The sequence below is a fragment of the Squalius cephalus genome (assembly GCF_949319135.1).
Source record: "Squalius cephalus genome assembly, chromosome: 16".
Classification (NCBI taxonomy): domain Eukaryota; kingdom Metazoa; phylum Chordata; class Actinopteri; order Cypriniformes; family Leuciscidae; genus Squalius; species Squalius cephalus.
The window spans coordinates 17438982-17464454 of record NC_137137.1 but is presented as its reverse complement, the minus strand read 5'-3'; the positions used below and the strand labels follow the sequence as shown (position 1 = coordinate 17464454).

Here is a 25473-nt window from a genome sequence, read left to right as displayed (position 1 = left end):
TGTCAAGAGTCAGATCTTTATTCTTGCCAATTTCTTCAGCATCCAACATGTTGATTATGAAAACTATATATATATATATATATATATATATATATATATATATATATATATATATATTCAAATAACATGAATAGAATTTCATTCAAAAAAATAAAAAAATAGCCATATTGTACATATTGGTCAAGGGCCATGATTAAATACAATTTTAGCGTGATATTTCTATGTAATTAACTGTACTAAATAATGCATTAAATTGAAAGCCATGAAACATATAAAAGAGAACAAGATGCAGAGACTGAGCAGCTTCTGTGGCCTTAAGTTCTGTCAGGTAATGGGTAATTTGAAGTGGACTATAATTTTGCGTCTGGGTTTGCTGAAAGGCTGTATGAGAGCCATTTCTGAATGAGGGTCAAGAGTTAGAGAGTCCCAACTCAGGTTTGTGCACATGAATCATCTTTTTACAAGAGAGTGTGTGGGTGTTGGGATGTGGAAGCAAGCGGGACTATTTCATCTAGTTCAGAACATGTTCGACCCCCATTTTTTGCATCAGTGTTGTACATTATAATTAAAGGCACATCGTGACTATAAAGCGAGGAATTTTCCCTTTTTCTTGTCCATAAAAAAAACAAAAAAACAGCTTCACCATAAAAAACAAGCAAAATCCTTCCTTTACCAATGAATGCCAACCAGTTCTTCAGAGAGCTCAAGGCTGATGTACATTTGTTTTTGGATTAAGCTGTCCTGGAACATTATGAATGCTAATTCATAATCCCCTTTACCAATGCTTTCGGGGCATTTTCTGAGGATGCAATAGAGGCAGTGCGTCCTCCACAATCAACAGCACAAAAATAAAAATGACATTTGATAGGTCAAAGTGGCAATTCACACTGCATGTGTTTTTGCATTGAAAAACATGAAACACTGGCAGTGGAATGAGAAAAAACAAAGCACGTTTTTTAAAAGTTAAACTTCTTTTAACTTGAGTGCTAAGTCTTTAGAACTCTGTGTCAAGCGCAAGATGCTGCACAAGATGCAACATGAATTCTGTTGTTAACGTTCAAATGAATGCATGCATGCGTGACAGTTGACTCTCTATGTTCAAAACATTGCCACAGGTTTTCTGGTGTGGGTTTGGAAAGTGAGTAATGCATTGGTGATCTGTGTTTTAGCAACATGTCAGCTTGGTTAAATTAAATATTAACCTTCATACCTGTCGCCATCATAACACCCTGTGGTGCTTACAGAGGATTTGCTGACTAATGGTCTTAAAAGTGACAATTAATAATAACAGCTGAACAACAGTTACCCACAAAAATCTCCCCAAAATAATAGCTCAATCTGCCACACCCTGTCACAACTCTTCTTCTTTTACTGGTACTGGCCCCCTGTCGAAATTGTTCATTTTTGGGATACTGAGGAGAACGAGAGTTGCTATCAGTCGATGAGCAGATGGAAGAGGAGGGGTTGAGTAATGTCCCCGTTCCTCTCTATAATATGAGTCTTCCAGCTCCAGGCCCTCTGGCTACATTACAGTCTGTTGTCCTTTTAGTCTTGAGAGGTGGCCGGGGAGCCCACAGTAATTGGAGGGATTATTGTGATTAGTCTGCCAGGCTTGTCTGATTCATTAAGAGTTTAAAGGCTAAAGACAGCTTAGAACAGCACACTCTGTGGCACTGCATGCAAATCCATTTATCTTTGATAAATCCTGATGTCCGCACAGATGGATGGATGGATGGATGGATGGATGGATGGATGGATGGATGGATGGATGGATGGATGGATGGATGGATGGATGGATGGATGGATGGATGGATGGATGGATGGATGGATGGATGGATGGATGGATGGATGGATGGATGGATGGATGGATGGATGGATGGATGGATGGATGGATGGATGGATGGATGGATGGATGGATGGATGGATGGATGGATGGATGGATGGATGGAACTCGTTGAAGCTCTATTATAGGGGGACTGTAGCTTGATTGGTACAGCAAGGCACTAGCAACACCAAGGTCAGGTGTTTGATTACACTTTGTGTAAATTGATTACAAGTGATAAATTCTATACTCTGAATGCTCTGTCACTGTCACTTTGGATAAACGCCTCTGAAAAATGCTTTAATTTAAATGTTATCAGCTCACAAATCCATATCTTCGCCATCTCAGACACATTAACTAGCACATGTTTCATGAGTGTAATCTCTTTATATCAGTGTATGTTTCACATTTTGGCCTTATCAAAGTGCAAGTGAGGAGACTTTAAAAAAGCAAGGGACACAAAAAAGAGACAGGGAGGGGGAAAACAACACTGAAAGCAGAGTGCAGCTCATGGTCCATGTGTGCCAGTTTGTGAGAAATAACCTTCAAGCAAACTCGATAAGCGAGACGCGCAGAGGGCCGGGAGGCTGGGAGGCATCAGTCAGTGACAGGGCGAGGGCCCTGGAGAACTATAAATAACCCTGCAGAGATGTCTGTATGCAGGGCAGCTGTGTATCGACAGCCCCTCAACTGAGAGCAGGACCAGGCGCCACAGGCGACAGCCAGCTGAAGAATGGCTCCAAAAAACCACAGCCAACATTGACTCTCATTAAGCCTTGGAAACCCTTTTAATAACCTAAAGGGAAGCAATGACTTTGGATTCAGGCCAATATAGCAGGCTAACAGACATGCAGACAATACTTGGATGACTGTAAGGAGTAGTACTGAACAATGTGAACGCAAGTAAACTAATAATGGGAAGGAAACTAATTTGACATGCAGTGAGTCTGATTACCTGGAGCTTATGTTAGCGTACACTGTATACTGTGCAATTCAATTGTAGTTTTATTTATTGTGGTTCTTTTGGTGGTCAAAGAAGTAGTTCTCAACTGGTGGATTGTGTCCCAAAAAGAGCCTAAATAAATACATAAATATACACACACACACTATATATATATATATATTTATGCTCAACAAGGCTGCATTTATTTGATCAAAAATACAATATATATGTATGTATGTATGTGTGTGTTTGTATTTTTTATATTATATACACATTATAGGAAAACACATTATATTAAAGAAAGTATAATAATAGTAATAGTAATAATAATAATAATAATAATAATACATTTACAAATATAGTTACTTTATTTATTTAAACAGTACCTTGTTGGGTCATCACTAGTAAAATCTAAATGTAAAATCTGGATCCTGAAGTAAAAAAAAGTTAAGCATCTTGTTATGCAAAAGAATTGTTACGCAATTGTTATCCCAAATGTTACAGTATAACTTAAACTCTTCATGGGTTTGTACAAGTGCTACTCTACCTCAGTGACAACTTTTTTCTGCTTGAAAGGAGAAGATAAAAGCTGTAAAATGAGACCATAAATCTGTATTTATGCTTCTCAAAGAACATCATCTTTTGCATAAATCACTTCTGATTTCATGCTGTGAGTTCTGTCATTAGCTGCTCATTGATTTCCATAAAACAAAAGGAAAGCTCTCGAGATAATTTCAGCAGGAGGCTGGAAAATAGATGCAGATGGAAAGAAGGGAAAGAATTGGAGCTGTTCTATGATAGTCTTGAAGTTTGGTTTGATTCAGCAATGAATGTATGCGTGATGAAACCTTTTACACAAGTCTCTAGTATAAAATACTTGAGAAAGACACAAGAAAATGTAATTACAAACATATTGTACTTAAAAAACAACATGCAGTAGCCAAAATGTTTTGTGTGTGTGACACAAATGGCTGGACTGAAGCAAGTAACATTTCAGCTTCACACTGCCTGGTCAGTCTGACATATTGTACCAATAAGTGAATGAAATTGTGAACTTGCCGGAATCATCCAGTTGGCCAAATCTCCATATTTGGATACCTGCATGGCTCCTAACATGGTCAAGTTGATATGACCCCTAGAGGAAACAAAAAAAGACATCAATGGCAAAATTAAGGTGCGGTCACATTTCAGCAAAATTTCACTGGCAAAAAAGGCCCATTGTCTATTGTCAATAGAGTAGCAATGTGAAGCACTGCACAGAATGTCAAACGAAGCAGCTTTCTATTGGTCAACGCAGCAAAATCGTGTGACCAACTGAACTTTTCACGAAATCTGAGTGCGGAAATCTCTCAGCAAAATTCCACATTGCGCGGATTCCTATTGAAATGACTGGATTTCTCGCAAGAAAACTCACAAACAACAGTAAACGTGACTGCACCTTTACTCAGGAGTATCGTGGCTAATAAACGGAGCAATTCCAATAGGGTCCTCACATCATCGGTACTCAGGCCCTAAATATTTAGACAGATGCAGAGTTAGGCACTTAAACTAATCTGTTTGGTCTCACTAATTAATATAATAGAATTATAAAATTATATTTTTTGGAATGTGGAACAACAGAATTCGGTTTCAAAGCTGTAAAGTCTGCAATAAAACACTGAGAACCGGGACATCCTCATAAGAATAAGAACAATAAGCCACTATTTTTGTTATGAGATCATGTCGTTCGGTCATGGATTTAACAAATGCAAGATTATTACTTAAGTCATTGCTGACAAACAATTGAAATAAATAGTTCACCAGCTTATGTTAGGGTGAACTTCAGTACTTCCTTTATAACTAGTAATTCATGCTCAATACACACTTGATTTAGGCAAAATTGTCAATTTCAAAAGGCCATCCAAAAAAAAAAAAAAAATTCCTCAACACTTTCTAAAAGACTAGACAAAATCATTTGAGTAGTAAGGACCTGTGTGTCGAAAAGTCAACCCTATTGGCTTGAAATAGTGCACCACTAAACCAGTGGATTGTGATGGCCTTATTCATGCATCTACAGACAGACTGTAAGTGGGTGGAAGTGCTCTATTCTTAATGTATGTGCTGTCATGACTCCCCTTGTGCCGGGTACAGCAAAGACCCCATGACCAGTCACTGTGCTCCCTATTGCACCAGACAATTAAGGCCTAAATATACGACCGCTGCTGGATTCACAGACGGCGAACACAGAAATAATTCTGAGGCTTGTGGGAGGGCGGTGTTAGCTGCCTGTGGAAAAATCGATAAGGCTCATAAAACATCAACGGGGAGTTTTCTAGACGACATGGGACTAATGCTTAACATACAGTTATGTAAATAACAGCATTATTAAAGATAAATTTAAACTTGTGACACTAAAACAGATAGCTAGAATAAAGAAACAAACAAACAAACATGCATATACATATATATATATATGTGTTTGACCCCCTTTCGCCTTCAGAACTGCCTTAATTCTACGTGGCATTGATTCAACAAGGTGCTGAAAGCATTCTTTAGAAATGTTGGCCCATATTGATAGGATAGCATCTTGCAGTTGATGGAGATTTGTGGGATGCACATCCAGGGCACGAAGCTCCCGTTCCACCACATCCCAAAGATGCTCTATTGGGTTGAGATCTGGTGACTGTGGGGGCCATTTTAGTACAGTGAACTCATTGTCATGTTCAAGAAACCAATTTGAAATGATTCGAGCTTTGTGACATGGTGCATTATCCTGCTGGAAGTAGCCATCAGAGGATGGGTACATGGTGGTCATAAAGGGATGGACATGGTCAGAAACAATGCTCAGGTAGGCCGTGGCATTTAAACGATGCCCAATTGGCACTAAGGGGCCTAAAGTGTGCCAAGAAAACATCCCACCCACCAGCCTGCACAGTGGTAACAAGGCATGATGGATCTATGTTCTCATTCTGTTTACGCCAAATTCTGACTCTACCATCTGAATGTCTCAACAGAAATCGACACTCATCAGACCAGGCAACATTTTTCCAGTCCAATTTTGGTGAGCTCGTGCAAATTGTAGCCTCTTTTTCCTATTTGTAGTGGAGATGAGTGGTACCCGGTGGGGTCTTCTGCTGTTGTAGCCCATCCGCCTCAAGGTTGTTGTGGCTTCACAAATGCTTTGCTGCATACCTCGGTTGTAACGAGTGGTTATTTCAGTCAAAGTTGCTCTTCTATCAGCTTGAATCAGTCGGCCCATTCTCCTCTGACCTCTAGCATCAACAAGGCATTTTCGCCCACAGGACTGCCGCATACTGGATGTTTTTCCCTTTTCACACCATTCTTTGTAAACCCTAGAAATGGTTGTGCGTGAAAATCCCAGTAACTGAGCAGATTGTGAAATACTCAGACTGGCCCGTCTGGCACCAACATTCAGTTTGGAGTTCAGGAGACTGTCTTGACCAGGACCACACCCCTAAATGCATTGAAGCAACTGCCATGTGATTTGTTGATTAGATAATTGCATTAATGAGAAATTGAACAGGTGTTCCTAATAATCCTTTAGGTGAGTGTATATATATATACACTTATATATATATATATATATATATATATATATATACATACATACATGTATACATACAATTTTTTTATTTAAAGGGGTGGTATAATGCCCTTTTCAGAAGATGTAAATAAGTCTTTGATGTCAGGGGGTGGGGTTTATGTAAATTCTAGGGTTGGTGATGTCACTAACCCTGGAGGAATGTCATGTAGTCCCTACCAGCCGTTTGTTGTAGTCCTTAAAAAGCAATTTCTTTAAAAGCAAATATCTCCCTTTGCTTTGAACTTTGAGCATTGTAACTTTGCAGATGTTGTTTTTGCTTCATTACACACTAACTAAAGTTAAAAAAGTAAAATCATAAATCAACCACCCCTTTAACTCATCCTGAAATTCAAAAAAAAAAATTAAGCTGTTATGCTGCCAATATCATTGTTTTCAAATTATTCATATTAATAATAAATAAATAAACTTTTATATTATTTTTTCATTAAATTAGACAAAAAGAGAAGTATTTTCTCAGTGGTCTCAGACTCTTGGTGTTAATACAGTACACTGGGAAAATCAACACATGAACACTTGGTGTCGTCAGGAAATTGATATTCATGTACACAGGATGAAGAATTACACACTCCCGCACTTAAGACCAGCAAGAGTCAATTGCTTTATTGACAGCACCGCAGGTTTCTCCGTGAAGGCCAGAACGGCACCGAGAGAGACAAAGCACCTTATTTCCGGCCGTCTCACCCTACTGAGCAGTACAAGAAGCATCCAATTAAAGTAGCCACCTGTTTTGACAGAGCTGAAAATGTCAGCCAACGTGCCCAAAGGCGCAGTCAGCGTCACGGCCGACTCATTGCATATTCTGCCTCCGCTCCATTCCACACATTCATGATTAACACTCAGAAAATAACCCTTTACCAGCTGCAAATCAAGCCCTTACGCCCCGAAACAGTCACGGCACTTCATTCAACACAGAAAGTCACATTTCTTATCGGAATGTCTAAGCGAGCTCTTCCACCCACAGCTGGTTTCTTTAAAAGTTTTATCATCTGGGTCAAAGTACTCAGCCTGTCTGAGGACCAAACAACTGAAAATAAAGTCAACTTGTGAAAAATGTTTTGTGGAAATGGTTACAAAACACTGTTCAAAAAAAAAAAAGCCCTTATATATGATTGAAGACTAAAATGTGATTTGTCCTTACCCTCTGATCATGGCAAAGGATTCGTCGCTAGAGAAATAGGCTGCTCCAGGAAGAACTGTGACAGTTTCTTTACCTGAAAGGGTAAGGGTGAAATGGAAAGTGCTTTCATTAAGTGTTCCGAATGGACAAATTAGGTTATTAAAAGGCAATTTATGCAAAGCTAATGCTGTATAATTGTCTACAAAAATGAAAGTGAGGGATAATTATTACCAGCATTTATAAGATCTGCATCAACCTCTTCCACTGTTGGGTAAGGGCCCTGAATTATATTTAAAAAAATAAGTACTCATTAATTATTTTAGGATGAGTGCAAAAATCACTTGGCTCATATTAAAAAAGAAATATACAACAAACAACAACGTTTATAGTTAAATGGAGACAAGAATTTAACTCTTCCTTCATGTAGACAAAAGACATTTACACAGATCTAATGGTTTTATGTCTAAACTCATTATTTTTCATTTTATATATGATAGCATAACAGTATATCAGATAATGGTAATATTTGCCATTAATATTTTTCTCATAAAAACTACAGATGCAATTAAAGTGTACACTTAAAAACAACTAGATTCAAACAACTCTCTCATTAAGTGAGTGTTTTTCTCTCATTAACATAATAATTAAAATCATAACAGATGGTTTTTCAATAATGTTTAACTGCATTAAGCAAATTCAATACAAATCTGTTAAAGAAGAGCTTACCAGTCCCAGAATGCCATTTTCACTCTGCAGGTGGACGGTAATATCTGGTTTAATGAAATTACTTGCCAGCATGGGGATCCCAATGCCCAGGTTAGCTAAAAAGGTTATCAAACTGCATTAAAAGATTATCATGAGAGACACACAGGAAATGTCATTTTAGTAAACAATAAAACCATTGTTGCTTCCAATAATCTGTTAAAATGAAAGGAAAAGCTCACCCAATTTCAGTATGTTTTTCACACAAAGCTATGGCTCCAAAAGACATGAAATATAAGATGTGTGAATCGGTTTTATGGTACTTTGAAAGCTTCAGTCCTTATTCGTTGTAATTGGATGGCAAATAGAGGCCAGTAAAAAAAAATTTTGTTTTGTTTTGTTTAAAAAAAAAAGTAATATAGTGCAACAGTCAGGTAAAAACTCCATTCATTTTCTCCAAAGGGAAACTGATTTTAAATGATAACTTATAAACCTTTAAAGAAGACGTCAGCTCGCATTATTTCAGTTTATTTTTAAAATAATCGTTTAACAGCTGAATTTCTGGTGAAACACTACGTTACCTATGATGATGTACAGAAAAAGACACCAATCAAACGTTTATAACCTACCTTTTGCTTTTTACTTCTGGCGACTGCATTTAGGCTGCTACAGTGCATCCGGAAAGTATTCACAGCGCTTCACTTTTTCCAGATTTTATGTTACAGCCTTATTCCAAAACGGATTAAATTCATTATTTTCCTCAAAATTCTACAAACAATACCCCATAATGACAACGTGAAAGAAGTTTGTTTGAAAACTTTGAAAATGTATTAAAAATAATAAACAAAACAAAAACACATGTACATAAGTATTCAAAGCCTTTGCCATGACATACAGAATTGAGCTCAGGTGCATCCTGTTTCCACTGATTGAGATGTTTCTACAACTTGATTGGAGTCCACTTGTGATAAATCCAGTTGATTGGACATGATTTGGAAAGGCACACACCTGTCTATATAAGGTCCCACAGTTAACAGTGCATGACAGAGCACAAACCATGCCATGAAGTAGGAATTGTCTGTAGACCTGCGAGACAGGATTGTATCGAGGCACAGATCTAGGGAAGGGTACAGAAAAATGTCTGCAGCATTGAAGGTCCCAATGAGCAGAGTGGCCTCCATCATCCATAAATGGAAGAAGTTTGGAACCACCAGGACTCTTCCTAAAGCTGGCCACCCGGCCAAACCGAGCGATCGGGGGAGAAGGGCCTTAGTCAGGGAGGTGACCAAGAACCCGATGGTCACTCTGACAGAGCTCCAGTGTTTCTCTGTGGAGAGAGGAGAACCTTCCAGAAGAACAACCATCTCTGCAGCACTCCACCAATCAGGCCTGTATGGTAGAGTGGCCAGACGGAAGCCACTCCTCAGTAAAAGGCACATGACAGCCCCTCTGGAGTTTGCCAAAAGGCACCTGAAGGACTCTCAGACCATGAGAAACAAAGATTGAACTCTTTGGCCTGAATGGAGAGTGTCATGTCTGGAGGAAACCAGGCACCGCTCATGACCAGGCCAATACCATCCCTACAGTGAAGCAATGTGGTGGCAGCATCATGCTGTGGGGATGTTTATCAGCGGCAAGAACTGGGAGACTAGGCAGGATCGAGGGAAAGATGAATGCAGCAATGTACAGAGATGCCCTAGATGAAAACCTGCTCCAGAGCGCTCTGGACCTCAGACTGAGGCGACAGTTCATCTTCCAACAGGACAACGACAATGGATCGACAGGACGACAGGATCACAGCCAAGATAACAAAGGAGTGGCTACGGGACAACCGTAGCCCAGCCAGAGTCCAGACTTGAACCCGATTGATCATCTCTGGAGAGATCTGAAAATGGCTGTGCACCGACACTCCCCATCCAACCTGATGGAGCTTGAGAGGTTCTGCAAAGGAGAATGGGAGAAACTGCCCAAAAATAGGTGTGCCAAGCTTGGTGCATCATACTCAAAAAGACTTGAGGCTGTAATTGGTGTCGAAGGTGCTTCAACAAAGTGTTGAGCAAAGGCTGTAAATACTTATGTATTTATTTTTAATACATTTGCAAAGATTTCAAACAAACTTCTTTCACGTTGTCATTATGGGGTATTGTTTGTAGAATTTTGAGGAAAATAATGAATTTAATGCATTTTGGAATAAGGCTGTAACATAACAAAATGTGGAAAAAGTAAAGCGCTGTGAATAGTTTCCACGTGTACTGTAAATTCATAAAAGTTGTGTTCATCTGTGATAATTATCTTGATGGACAAATTAGCATCAGAAACTTTTGTTGATCACAGAGCTTGTTTTTTGCGATAATCCAAAAACCTATGGAAAAAACCTATTGGGTTTTTGTCGAGGGAACCAGCGCGATGCTGACTGCCAGTTGGCCTACAAAGTGACATCATACCTGCACCACTCAATTCTTCATTGAATTGTAGTTTTCTTTCCCTCACTAAAACTGTTAGGTACACAGTCTTGTACTTCTGTCTTTTTGTCTGATTTTCAAAAACTTTTTTGCTTCAAATCAAAGTTTGTAGTGTTGTGATTCACCTCATAGCTGGTTGGCTTGGTTCACGACTTATAACTCTTTAATGAAAACTTTTTAAAAATCCCTATAGGAAAAATTAATGGAAAAAATACTAGTGGGGGCGGGCGCTAATGCACTCTATACAGGTTTTGATCAACGTGAGGGTGAGTAAATGATGACAGAATTTTCATCTTTGGGTGAACTATCTCTTTAAAGGATAAAACAATGGTCCAGTGAGATTAAAACAAAAAATGTAGGTGACATGGTCGGAAACACTGTACATACCGTACATCCCGTCCTCAAACTCCAGCGCAGCTCTGCGAATAATCCTCTCTCTCACAATATCAGAGTCTTTTGTGGGTTTGGGATTTTCAGCCTGGCCTTTCTTAACTGTACGCCTCTGCAAAATGTCAGACAGAGGGACGGCAAAAAGATGACAGAGGATAGATGGATAAAGGAAAACTGACAGAAACGAGTCAGACAAGTCACGCCACCTCACCTCGATCCGTTTCTCGTAGAGATCTCCCTTGACGATCCTGTGGACGTAGACGCTGGGGATGTGGATGTCCTCTGCTGCAAACGTGCCCACATCTACAATCTCCTCTACCTGAAGACAGAACATAGACCAGCTGAAGGTGACAATGAGATTAAGATCTCATGATTCTTTGTAATACAGATTAGCAGAACTGTTGACTAGCCATCTAACAACTGTCTAGTTGTTTAGTGGGGTAGATAAGTTTATCGAGATTTTCAAGTACCTTTCAATCTTTTGTGCAATGGCTAAAGGGGGTGCTGCAACCTCTCAGAGACAGTTTTAGCATGTTGACAGCATGTAGGGCAAAAAAAGATTTTAATAAAAAAAAAAAGCTGTTCAAGTGGTTTTAACTTTCTATTTATCATTGTGTCTATTGTATCTCAGTTTCCACAAAAATATTACACAGGACAACTGTTTTCAACATTGATAAAAATAAGAAATGTTTCTTGAGCATCAAATCAGCATATTAGAATGATTTCTGAAGGATCATGTGACACCGAAATCTGGAGTAATGATGCTAAAAAAATCTGCTTTGCCATCACAGGAATAAATTGCATTTTAAAATATATTAGAAAACTTAAATTGTAATAATAATTCTAAATATTACTGTTTTACTGTATTTTGGATAAAATAAATGCAGCCTTGGTAAGCATAAGAGTAGTTTCAAATACATAAAAAAAATTCCAGACCCAAAACTTTTGAACGATAGCGCAGTTTCACACATCCAACAAGTAACACTCAAAATAATACACATACTGTTTCAAGAAAATTGATGAAATAAGTCCGGTAATGGACACCGGGCCAGATGACAGTTCAGTGTCAGACATTTCTTCACTGCTCTGTATCATCATCTATCATCAGCTCTCTGTCTGCCATCCATTACAGCTGACAAACATACCATACACTGTAGGTCAAACCGCCCTTGAAAATTTTGAAAATGCCTTCCATTGTGTCAGATGTAAGAAAAAGCTTTTATTCTGAATTCAGAGATATAGATATTGCCTTTTCAGTTGCTTTTCCACACATCATTGATATGGGCAGCTTTAAGGACCCTTCAGGGAACAATAAACCTGTCACACATAAGCAGCCTGATTGAGGAGGGTTTGCCCAGCAAATGGGAAAATGTAAACCTATCTCTCTTGGGAGACTAGAGGATATGAGCAAAGGGAATGGTGCTGACAGCTACTCGAGACTTAAACTTTCACAAACTTTCCAAAACCACTAATCTTGAAGTCAAGAAGTTTATAAAACTGGCTGAAGGGACAGTTTTGCATACAAGTCGGGATTTATTCTCAAAAGGAGATGTCTAGCAGCATGTTTACTTTGCTCTTTTTATAATCATCACCAAAATTGTCATCAATCACCAGAAACTCCAAAAAGCATTTCATTTCAAATTTCATTTGTGCATATTATAATATTTGTATATTCAAATTTGGCACTTGTAACCAGTTACAAGAAACACAAAAGCTAATAGCATACTTGTGATTAATATTTAATTTCTGCAATTTTAATATTTGCATATTCAAATTTTGCATTTGGAACCAATTACAAGATACACAGGAACGTAGTGTCTTTAGTAAATCCTGACAGTAGATTTGAACACCAAAATAGGGTTTGAGCTGGCGCGTCTAGTATGGAGCTTCTAATACTCCATACTTTTGATTAAATGGAAATTTTTGCTATTTCATATTTGCATATTCAGATCTCTCATTTGAACCAATGGCATTTACCATTATTAATAACAAACACCTTTCACTGTCATTAAGGACAAGATAACTTAGAAACTTTCTTTGTTTCATAGAACAGAGAAAATCATTTTAATTTCGATTTTTGGATGAACTTTGTGATCAGTAATTGTCAAGTATGTCTCATTTTGCAAAAACCTGTTTTCCTCCACATCCTCCCATGTTGAATTTCGCTGTTGTACCTGTTGTGTTGTTGTGTGTGATAACAGCACAAATCCCCACACGCAGTTTCACAGGCAGCGCCGCTGAGAGCTAAGAGAGCGGCTTAGCACTCCTTTAAGGAGCAAAAATAAGCTCTTAAAATACTGAATAAAAATCTGAGACTCAGAATAAGGGCTCAGGGGGGAAAACAATTTGCCGAGAACCAAATCGATGCGCCCAAAGCATGTTTAAGCCCTGCAGATGTGCACAAACAGACAACAAAAGCCAGGCATCCTAAGTATCCGACAGACCAGCGTGACTGCAGCTGTCAGATCCAATACGCTTGTGCATCTTACATAAAGGGAAATACATATTTCCTGAAATTGGTCTATTTTACAACTGTGTCCTTTACATGCGGCACCATTAGAGAGGGCAAAACGATGAACCTAGATTGAGCGGTGTTGTTGTCATGGTTACCGCTGGTGGCATTTGCCGTTTTATCACTAGCCCGGGCTGTGCAGGGCAGAGAGTGATTGAAGGGCTCAAGGCTTCCAGACGGCCTAAGGGTTTAATGCGGAGCACAAAATGAAATCTGTAGGAGTTAACAACACTTTCGGAGAGTTCGGTGCCTCATTAACCCTTCGCATACACAGTTACCATATACAGTAGGATTCAAAACAGACCATATTGGTTAAAGGAACAGTACATCCAAAAAAATTAAATCTGCCATTATTTGTTCAACCTCAAACCAGTCCAAATCTGTATGCTGTTATTACTTAAATTATGATTCGTTTAAAGAATAATTTAAATTTCGGGGTGAACTGATCCATTAAAGTGACCATAAGAGAGGTGAATAGTGCTTTGCATTGCTGCATATTATATTATTATTAGGGCTGTCAAACGATTAATCGCGATTAATCACATCCCAAATAAAAGTTTGTTTATACATAATATATGTGTGTGTACGGTGTATAATTATTTTCTATATATAAATACACACACATGCATGTATATATTTAAGAAATATTTTCATGTATACACTGTGTATATATATTTATATTATATATCATTTATATTATATATAAATATTTTATATATAAATAACAATTTTTTCTTAAATATATACGCATATGTGTGTATTTATATATAGAAAATAATTATACTCCATACACACACATATATTATGTAAACACAAACTTTTATTTTGGATGCGATTAATCGCGATTAATCGTTTGACAGCTCTAATTATTATGTTAACATTTGTTAAGTTAAAGGGTTAGTTCACCCAAACTTATTCCATAATTTACTCACTCTCAAGCCATCCAAGGTGTATATGACTTTCTTCTTTCAGCCAAACACTTCCAGGTTTTTAATGGGAGTGAATAGTAACTGAGATTTTGAAGCTGAAAAATACGCATCCATCCAACATAAAAGTAATCCATACGGCTCCAGGGGTTAATAAAGGCCTTCTGAAGCAAAGTGATGTATTTTCTAAGAAAAATATCCATATTTATAACTTTATAAACTATAATCACTTTGTTCCGGTAACAGCCGTACGCGAGTCGAGTTCCGGCAGAAGAATAACGCATGACGTATTGATAAACGCGGAAACGCAGAGGATAGAGCAAAACAAAACGAGAATTTTTCAAGAGAAATGTCGCAGGAGCTTGAGTTTGTTGCCCGCTAGAGGCATCTACTCACACATAAGCTTACGCTACTCCAACATCCCACGTCATACGCCGGAACTCGACTTTCTCGTGAACACGCAGACAGACGTTACCGCAAGCTAGTGATTACAGTTTATAAAGTTATATTTATGGATATTTTTCTTACAAAAAAGGCCTTTATTAACCCCCTGGAGCCGTATGGATTACTTTTATGATGGATGCGCTTTTTTGGGCTTCAAAATCTCAGTTACTATTCACTCCCATTATAAAGCTTGGAAGAGCCAGGATATTTTAAAAAATAACTCTGATTCTGTTTGGCTGAAAGAAGAAAGTCATATACACCTAGGATGGCTTGAGGGTGAGTAAATCATTTTTGGGTGAACTAAACCTTTAATATTAATAATATGAATTAGTTTATGTTATATAGCATTTGGTCTTCAATGGAAATGAAAATAAGCTTGATGTCACATAGAAAGAAGGAAAAAAGGGATACAAAATCCTTGAGGGATATAGAGGAACCTTTTTTTCCAAGGTTTGTTCTTTTTTTGGACTGTGAGCCTTGTCAAAGCCGGTTAAATCTGCAGAAGCTGATGGGCACATGCTGTTATGAAACAGTTAGTGTGTCTCGATCAGAAACATGAAGTGTATGCTACATATCGCTTTGAATCTGGCAGGTAGCTAAAAATGATTACGTGTTTATTTTTACACGTCTCACTTCATATCAAATGCCAAGCATAAGCAACAGACGGCACGCGAATAAACAGTAATCTTCAAAAATAGTTAGGTTTGTGTAAGCAAGCGTGATGAGACAAATCCAAATTCCAATGAAGGCGTGAACAGGACTAAGCTAACAAAAGTGACATTTTCTAATAAACACAAAACAAGGTATGTTTGAATATACTGAGGATACATTTTGTGTAGTAGTTGCAGTCTTGTAAGTGTAATTTTCCTTCTCCAGATGTTTCAGCTCAGGATGAGTATGTTAGAGGAAACCCAGCCTATCAGCACCATGCACATTGAGGGGCCGCCAACCCAGGGCTAAATACAATTACCACTTCACTCAAGTGGCCCTCAAGGGGAATATGCACCTACTAAAGAGAAGGGGACCTCTAAAGATACAGGTACGTTTTAAAAAGTTATTTATCGACATGTAGCACATTTTCATAAAATTGCTGTAATCTATGCCAAGAGCTGTGATAAACCAGAATTCAGCCTTTAAATAAACTAACATAGCAATCTACAATATAAACACAGTTGATTATCATACAGTATCTGTACATACATATATATATATATTTTTTTTTTTTTTTTTTTTCCATAAACCATCACTAGGGATGGGTATCGTTAAGGTTTTAACGGTATTACTACTCTTACCGATAGGCCTACTCCTTATCGATCCGGTACTTTAACGGTATTCTTATCGTTTTTTTTTTTTTTGTTATATTAAAAAAGAGGAAAAAAGAAATCATTTAGAACATAATTTATATTGCTTTATATTTTGAAATGTTAAATAAATATCTATAGCAAAAGAAAAAGCAATGCTTTAACAAAACAAATAAAACATGTATGTTATGCAGAAGGGTGCAGGCTTTTGTGTTTTATATACAGAAGACATAGAACACCAAAAACAAAGTACAAACACATGGTCAAACAAAAAAAAAAGTATACAATAAAACAAATATACAAATTATATACCCAGTGCTTTAATTTCAGTAATGTCTACTGACATTAATGTTCAGGAGTAATATGGGCTAAAAATACATCTAATAAAGTCAGATGTAAAATAACACTGCATAGTTTATCATAGATAGATTAAAGCTTATAAAAGCCAAAATTATTCATTCAAGAGCTGCGACTGATTTTCTCTTTGCCTTTTGTTGTTTGATTCACATTAATGGAGCAATCGTCAGCAGGTTTATTAGACTGCTGCCTCTTTAAGACCAAATGCAGATCTAATCATTATTACGCATCAATATTTTCTCCCAACCATTTACGCCCATTTAAGACATAAACTGTATTTAAGTGAATAAACTGTTTAAGTGAATCTCCAAGCCATTTTGACATATTTGTGTGTATATTTGATCGTTTAGATGCGCACACGAAGCCCAAAATATACGTTGCTTGTCTCGTTGCGGTGTGTTTCGGAGCGCGCGCCGCATTTGGAACAGCGTCTATTGCGTCAATTTTGGTACTTTTAACAGCCTTTTATTATCAAACGCGTCCCGCAGTTTAGCAACAGTAGACTACATTTTACAACAATCACCGATCGTGCAGATTCTGACGTTACGTTTGGGTTTTAGGGAGAAATGGCGGGAAGGAAGGGAGTTGCGTTGGAGAGAATGCGGCTTTAGTTTTTAATGGTTATAGACTTAGGCTACCTCAAGTATCTTCTTTTTTATAATCATTGGAAGACAAAATCTAAATCTAAAATAAAATTAGTTTGATATCAAAGATCTAAAGTGTAACCGTTTGAATGTTTAGTTCTGTCCTCATCGTCACTCATTAAGCAGGGCTGTTGTGTTGTGCGCGCCGTGGCTCCGTGTGAAAGATCGCTCTCTGTCTCACACACACACACACACACACACACACACACACACACACACACACTCTTCAGCAAAAATGCATCACAGACAAATGGTTCAGTATTATTATATATAAAAGTGGCTGGCGAGGTTAAATTAGCAAGATAATAATTTCTTAATAGCAATAATAAATAACACGTACTTTCTTAATTTCTCCAGTACCGACAGCAGAACCGATAACGTCCGAGCTTATCGATCCAGCGGTCTTTCAAAAATCAGCACCGGGGCCCCTTTAATACCGGGTTTCGGTACCCATCCCTAACCATCACCCTCATACAGTATATGTATTCATACATTTGAAGGCCATTGTGTAATTCGCACCCTGGTCCTGTCCAGTAAATGTGCAGAATAATAACAGAAAATCTTTCCATAAAGAAATACTCAAATATTCTACTAGGAGGTTATTTGATTGAAATAGGACTGGAAAATAATCAACACTACGATCTACTGGCTTCACATTTAGCAATATCCCTGATCTCGCACACAACGCCCCAGCTGTCGCACTTGCACTGGTAATTTATGTGCAACAAACCAAAAGGATAATCAGCGTTTAGAAATTGGACAGAGGGAGGAGGAGAGATAATACCTTTGAGGACGAATTTCATCAATAACCAATTAGCCCCATCCTGAAAAACTCATTTCATGCAACCTGTCGTTTCAACAAAATTTGAAAAAGAACAGATCGGTACTTTTACAGCCAATGTGACTAGCAAATATGGCCTTGTTTGAACTAACTGCCCTCGCATCCCACAATGCTCTGGGCCTCATTGTACCTGCGATAACAGGATAACTGGAATATGCCACGGATCTGCTGTGCAGGCTTCTGTCGCCTGGCAACCAGCTGGCCGAATTGATTTCGCCTGCTTTATTATTTTTCTTAATCTGCATTTCCTTTGGTTAATGCGAATGATCAGTTCTTTTTAATTCATTAGGAAAATGGCAGCTTCACAGACACACAGCTATCAGATATCCTGTTAATTAGGACGCGGTCTGTTTTATAACAAGAGGAAATAAGGTGGCTGTTTCCTCTAGTGGCATCAGTATTTCCAGCGCCTGGCTCTGACAGGCAACAGGAACGCTTCTCTCGAAACGCTGAGCCATTGGCAAGCCTCATCACCCAGCCAATTGAGAGGAAATAATTCAACGTGGCTGCTGCGTTTGTGCAGATTATAACTAGACGATCATAAAACACTGTCTCCCTTCCAAGCAGCTAAATATGGCCTCAGCTACTTTGGAGTGAAAATCAGATGTCAGAAAGTAAAGGAAATGCTGAAGCTAAAAAATATAGTGCACTCCACAGACAAATAACATATGAAAACACACACAAGAAAGGGAAGGGGGATACAGGTAAAGGGCTGAACCAAACGACAGACTCTTTGAAGTAAAACATGGGACAGAGTTTAAGCTGGCTCCAAGCACTCCGTAATAAGCTTAAGGACTGTAAGGATGATTTTCATATGCAGGTAACAGGATGGTTCTGTCTGGGAAAAGAATGTCCTTGCAAAAACTGGGTCACATCCACTATGCTCTCAAAATGCACAAGATTTCCACTGTATTAAACTAGTATGGTCTTCAATTGACTACTTAATTGATTTTAATCACATTAATTACATAAAATTTACATTAAACAACACAATTTGCTGAGAAAAGCCCTAAAATGAATATAATTCAGCGACACTTTTGCAGACAAGTAAAGCATTAAAAGGAACATCAATAATGTTAATGCTGCCTGTAATAGCAGCTTGCTCCTGTTTTTAATTAATGCTAATTAATATGATTCTAATTGCATGAAAATTATTTTTAATAAAAACAATTTACAAAATTAAATATGTGAATCATAATAGGATGATAATATATTAATATAACAGTAGTAGCTGATTCCATTAATCTGACTCGTACCAACTGTATTTTATTCATATTAATTAATAGAATTCCAATTGCAAATTAATATTGTTAATATATACTGAAATATATATTTTTTTTATATATAAAAGAATTACAATCATAACAGGGTTATAATATATTATAAGTGTTGTTTTAATAATTTTTTTAAATAACCATGTTAAATCAACAGCCCTGGTGCAAAATGCAATCAATGTAATGTAATCGACAGATCTGAATTCTGAAGTGCAATTCAAGAACTATTTGAATTGCAATTTTAGAACTAATACAGGACGATTTTGTGATGAGTGGAGTCGTAAATAAATAATTATGTACATCCATCTGCTATTTGCTCTGTTTACTGTATCAAAATAACAGTAGTGGGTCAAAATAAAAACAATTCTCAAACTATGCTACCGTATAATTGTTAAATGTTTTGAAAAAAGTATCTTATGCTGTATTTATTTGATCAAAAATACAGTCAAATCAGTAATATTGTGACATATTATTACTAAATCATTATTATAAATCATTATAATACGCTGATTTGCAGCTCAAGAAACATTTCTTTGAAAACAATTGTGCAGCCTAATATTTTTCTGGAGAGCTTTTTTTCTATTAGAAACAATGAGAAAGAGTAGTGTGTTTAAAAGAGCAGCATTTATTTGAAATAGAAATCTTTTGTAACATTATAAATGTCTTTACTGTCATTTCGGATCAATTTAAGGAGTCCTTGCCGAATAAAAGCATATTTTCTTCTTTTTTCATTCTTAATGACCCCAAACTCTCGAACAGTAGTGTATATAAATAGACTCCTCCAGTAAACCTTTTAAAACAGATGAGACAGACACGACACCTGTAACCCAAATGACTGTTTTCTTTTCTCATCCCCAGACAACAGGGATGGCAGTGAGTCAATCTTTATTTGGAGTGAGTTGGCACCACAAACAACATCTTAACCAGTCAAACAGAGGCAGAATGCAAGATACACACTGTTGCTCAGCACTCAGCCAACTGATTCATTCTCCTAGCAGGATGGCTTTCATCACCAGATGCACAAACATTGAAAAAGGTCTTTAACCATTACGGTGTGTTCAGAGAACTGATAAGCTTATCTTTAGTGGGACTGCAATAACCGTATTGTCAGAGGATACTGGCTGCTAATAACTGCTCATATTGCTGTGCAGCCACAATAAAGATTGAAAACCGGACAAATAAAAGCTCTAATGCGCTGATAGCATCCGACACAATTGTAGCAGAAGACAATTAAAGAATCTGAGTGGGCTAAAAGTCTTCCTTCCTGATGATAGTACTATTGGTAGACAGATAGTGAAGTGTGAAGACTAGTTACAGAAATATCTGCTCAAATGGTTCAAATTCAGTATTGTTTCACATCGTAAACCATTTCAAACCAAGGTTGCAAGAGAAAGAACAGTGCTGATGGAAGATCAGATTCATTAATGGAGTTTGTTCATGGCGACTGAAAATGCCTTTTGATAAGTCTTTTGTTCGTAGCTGCGCGTTTTGAACAAAGGCTTAGATAAAAGCATATTTGATATGCAGGCAAGTGTTTGAAAAGCGCTCTTGATAGAAAGGAAATGAAAAAGGAGTGAATGGGGGGGAACAAACTTCAAAGATCTAGATGAAACCAACTATTTATTTTGTTTATGTGAAAAACAATGATGAAATGAAATGCAGGAGAGGGGAATTGAATTTATAGGATGGACAACATGATACATTTACAAGCTTGTAACCTTTAATAGAGCATCCAAACAGGATCTGACAGAAGCACATGGGCAGGAGTCAAAAGAGTATTTAATATAATAATTCACAAAAGTATACAGGAGAGGCTCTGGGGAACCCACAACCACATAAGGTAGATGACACAGGACTAAATAAACTGAGGGCTTAAATAAACACAGAGACTGTTAATGTAACACACAACACCTGGGTAACTCAAATAATGACTATGGTAACAGACAAGGTAAGGAGAAACTGGCAAACAGAAAACAATGAGGTCTGAACCAAACTAAACAACTGCATAACCCTGATAATATGGTATTTACCTACCTCCACAATTGTGATCTTGGCTGCCTTGCACATGGGCTGGTTGAAGTTTCGCGCTGTTTTCCTGTTAAAAAAAGTACATGCTAAGCATTCAAACTTTTTAAACCAACTTCAGACATGTAGAGCTGAGGTGGAACTGTATGCATCAATGTGTGGCATATTCTTTCCTCTAATTTCGAGCCACTGATAATTGAATATGGTGAAATGAGCCAGAATGACAAGCTATTAAAAATCAGTCCAGAACCATTAACAAAAACAATGGTACCACTTTATTTCAATAGTCCACTTCAGAGATTCTACTAACTACAAGTAACTGTGTAACTACATGTCAACTACCAGTCATTAGAAACTCTTTATTTTTATGATCAAAAACAGACATTCTACTGACTAGAAGTAACTCTGCAAGTTACATGTCAACTTATTCTAAACGTATTAGCCCTAATAGTCTACTTATACTCTAATGAGAGTTAGTTGATATGTAGTTATTGAGATTATCTTGACATGTAGTCGTTACTTAAAGTTACTTAATAGAATGTCTATGGTGGACTTTTGAAATTAAATGTAACAAAAACAACTTAGTCATCATCCATATTGGTGCCATCTTCCTAAGAAAAATCAACCAAAGCGGAACAAGTGTACAATTTTATGGTAAAGGAAACAGTGCACCCTTGTGGTAAAACAAAATACTACACTTACACGTATGTAACGTTGCAAATGTAAATGAGCAATAATAATGTCCTCTGTTCAAATCTTTATTGTTTTCAAATCAAATATAACACAATTTTTACCATACACAGCTATTTTATAAGACTTTTTATAACCCCTTTTATACAGTAGCATACCTTTTTTTAAACTTTCTATTCATCAAAGATTCATGAAAAAAGGCATGACGGTTTCCACAAAAACATCAAGCAGCTTTAACTGTGTATAATACAGAGCCACTAAACGGACATGGTGAAGGAAAAATGATATGAGATGGAGGAAAAATTATTTGTCAATACATTTGCATTCATTCAAAAATGTTTTTCGTTCCTCCGAGAAACTTTGTGTTCGCTCGCAAGAGCTCAAAAGGTTTTGCGAGCGAATGCAACGTTTTTTGGGGGAATGCCAACGTTATTTTACCTCCCATCTCAGATTTTTTCCTCAACCATGTCCCTTTAAGGGCTCCGTAGTTTTTAGCATTGATAATAATAAGAAATGTTTCTTGAGCACCAAATCAGCATATTAGAATGATTTCTGAAGGATCATGTGACACTGAAGACTGGAGTAATGATGCTGAAAATGAATACGTTTAAGAATAAATTACATTTTAAAATATATTAAAATAGAAAAGAGATATTTCAAAGAGTAACAATACTGATATTACAGTAATACTATTATTGGTAATATTAGCAATAATATGTATAATATTTCAGTAAATATATTTAATGTACATAAGAAAATCTTACTGACCCTAAATCTCTGCATGGTAGTGCATTTAAAACTAATATTTTAAAAATGATTGTACTATTTTCTTTTTTTCTTCTTCTTTAAGTATTTTACCACTATTTTATGTCATTATCTTCTGTGGGTTGTATAATGAATGAAAAAGACTGGGTTTGAAATTACAGCTATTTTAACAATTTGCCTTGTCTACTGTGTTTAAAGTTTTCTCTAAAATAAGGTAATGTTTCTAAAAGTGTCTCATGTGGCCTTGCCTTCATTGTGGGTGTGTGCTAAATGGAAACAGTAAGGTGAGAGAAAGGAGCTATTTTCAGGTTTGGGCAAAACACCAACCACACCAGTGAACATGTGATACTGTTGGGTTGAGGAAAACAACTTCTAGTCCGTCTACAGTGGAGCTGAATAACCTCAGAAGAACAAGCCTTTGTACCTGAAGATGACATTTCCTGCCCTGTCCGCTTTCCAGGCTTTGATCAGCGCAAAGTCACCCGTGATGGCTTTTTCCATGATGAAGTGCCGGCCATTAAATTCACGCACCTGAAACATGACAGCGGCAGAACATAATAGATCCTATGTCTATTTTTACTGATCATCACACTCACAGATATTAATAGCAATCAAATCTCATCTGAGACATGAGCTGTATGACTGCATCCTTCACTAAAACTGGAAGATAAGCGACAACTGACCTCTCTGGGTTCACTAGCGATGGCAATGGTGCCGTCCTTGTTGTATTTGATAGGAGAGCCTCCCTCTTGGATGAGTGTGCCATAGCCTGTGGCAGTGAAGAAGGCAGGCACACCTGCGCCACCGGCCCTGATCCGCTCTGCTAGCGTGCCCTGCCGTTAACACAGTACAATGGGTAAACAAAACCTTCCTGATTGGATACTTTATGGAAGAATGGTACTATAAAATCTTTAGCATACATATACTGGGCAATAAGCCATTGAGAATAAAGGTAAAGTGTTTATTCTGAAGTTCCGGGTAAAGGATGGTCTCACCTGTGGGGTCAACTCCACCTCCAGCTCGCCACAGAGATACTGCCTCTCAAACTCCACATTCTCCCCCACATATGATGAGATCATACGCTTGATCTGTTTGGTCCGAAGGAGCAGGCCCAGGCCAAAGTCATCCACCCTGTTTAAAACATACAGAAGATCGAAAACTATAGCTAAATATGTCCTTCTGCAATATATATTTTATCACTTTATTCAAAAACATCTAGTATATGTTACCCAGCATGACTGTAAAAAAGTATCATTCTCTATTGACGGCCATTCAAAGGTATCTATGTCAAATAAATAGTGAAACATACTTTTCCTTATCTGCTACTATTGACGTCACAGATCAGGACAGTCACTAGAGGTGAGACTGTGTGCGTACTTGGTGAACATCGGCAACATCACGAATTCACGATGTCTTACAAATGAATCATTCACACAATTCATTGTCTTGAGTGAGTAACCACATGGCATTTACAGCTCAAGTTGATTGGCTCAATTCAACCTGGCTGGGAAACTGACCGCCCATGAACAAAACTGCTAGATTTCAAATTGTATTCCTAGGGTCCTGCACCGTTTTTTTTTTTTTTTAAATGTGTCTCATAGGTTCACCAAGGCTGCATTTATTTGGTTAAAAATACAGTAAAAACTGTAATTTTGTGAAATAGTAATACAATTTAAATAGCTGTTTTTTATTTTAATATATTTTGAAATGTAATTTATTCCTGTGATGGCAAAGCTGAGTTTTCAGCAGCCAGTCTTCAGTGTCATATGATCCTTCAGAAATCATTCTAATATACTGATTTGATTATTATGAATGTTGAAAACAGTTATGCTGCTTAATATTTTTGAGGGTACTGTGAAGCAGTTTTTCAGGATTCTTTCATGAATAGAAGGTTCAAAAGAACATTTATTTAAAAATAGAATTTATTTGTAACAGAAAATATCAGTACTGTCACTTTTGAACAATCTAATGCATCCTTTCAAAATAAAAGTCTTAATTCTTTCATAAAAGAAAAGAAAAAAAGTTCTGCTGCAAATCTTGATTGTTAACCACTAGGCACACCACCTTCAGATAATGCCTAACTGCAAACAAACAAATAGACATTTCCAGAAAACCAATGTCCAATTTAGGTTGAACTATTGTTGGAAAAGTAGCACTTATTCCTTAAATTGGTCTAAATCCAGTGTCCAATGATCATTCTGTAGCAAACAGGTCATTAAAATTCAGAACACGCAAGAAAACAGAGACAAAGGACACAAAACTCCTTTTTACTGCAAGAAACATATGAAACGTCTTACAGCTCTCTCTCAGACCTCCTCAATTCGGTGTGTGCGGTGGCTTGGCACAGTTACAGAAGCAGTGACTCAAAGCTGATTTTGTCATTCATTAACAAATAGCATGACTTATTGAGAATTGAAAGGCACCGAGGTACGAAAATGTTGACTAGCTATCCCATTTTTAAAGGCAATCAGTGCAGTAGTGCAGATCTGGACATTTTTAACACTGTTAAAACCAAAGGCTTTCAGGTGAAACATGAGGGGGAAATGTTTGATGAAAGTTAGAGACATTTTATAAGTTCAAGTATATTTTCTAGGTTAATTCGATCAACAGGGAGCAGACTCTTTATGTCACGACTCATTCACTGGACCGAGAAA

The 25473-nt window shown here is 37.3% G+C and overlaps 1 protein-coding gene across 1 annotated transcript in view; it reads right to left on the bottom strand.

Annotated features, from left to right (window-relative positions):
* Positions 1-25473, bottom strand: part of oxct1a (3-oxoacid CoA transferase 1a) — a 52123-nt gene that overhangs the window by 20055 nt on the left and 6595 nt on the right. Inside the window, exons 4-13 of the mRNA XM_079898080.1 lie at positions 23815-23950; positions 23503-23652; positions 23244-23350; positions 21374-21434; positions 11252-11359; positions 11038-11152; positions 8213-8307; positions 7718-7766; positions 7508-7580; positions 3825-3900 (exon numbers count right to left, since the gene is read on the bottom strand). Of these exons, the coding sequence (XP_079754206.1) occupies positions 3825-3900; positions 7508-7580; positions 7718-7766; positions 8213-8307; positions 11038-11152; positions 11252-11359; positions 21374-21434; positions 23244-23350; positions 23503-23652; positions 23815-23950 (970 nt within the window). The remainder of the gene's footprint in view (positions 1-3824; positions 3901-7507; positions 7581-7717; positions 7767-8212; positions 8308-11037; positions 11153-11251; positions 11360-21373; positions 21435-23243; positions 23351-23502; positions 23653-23814; positions 23951-25473) is intronic.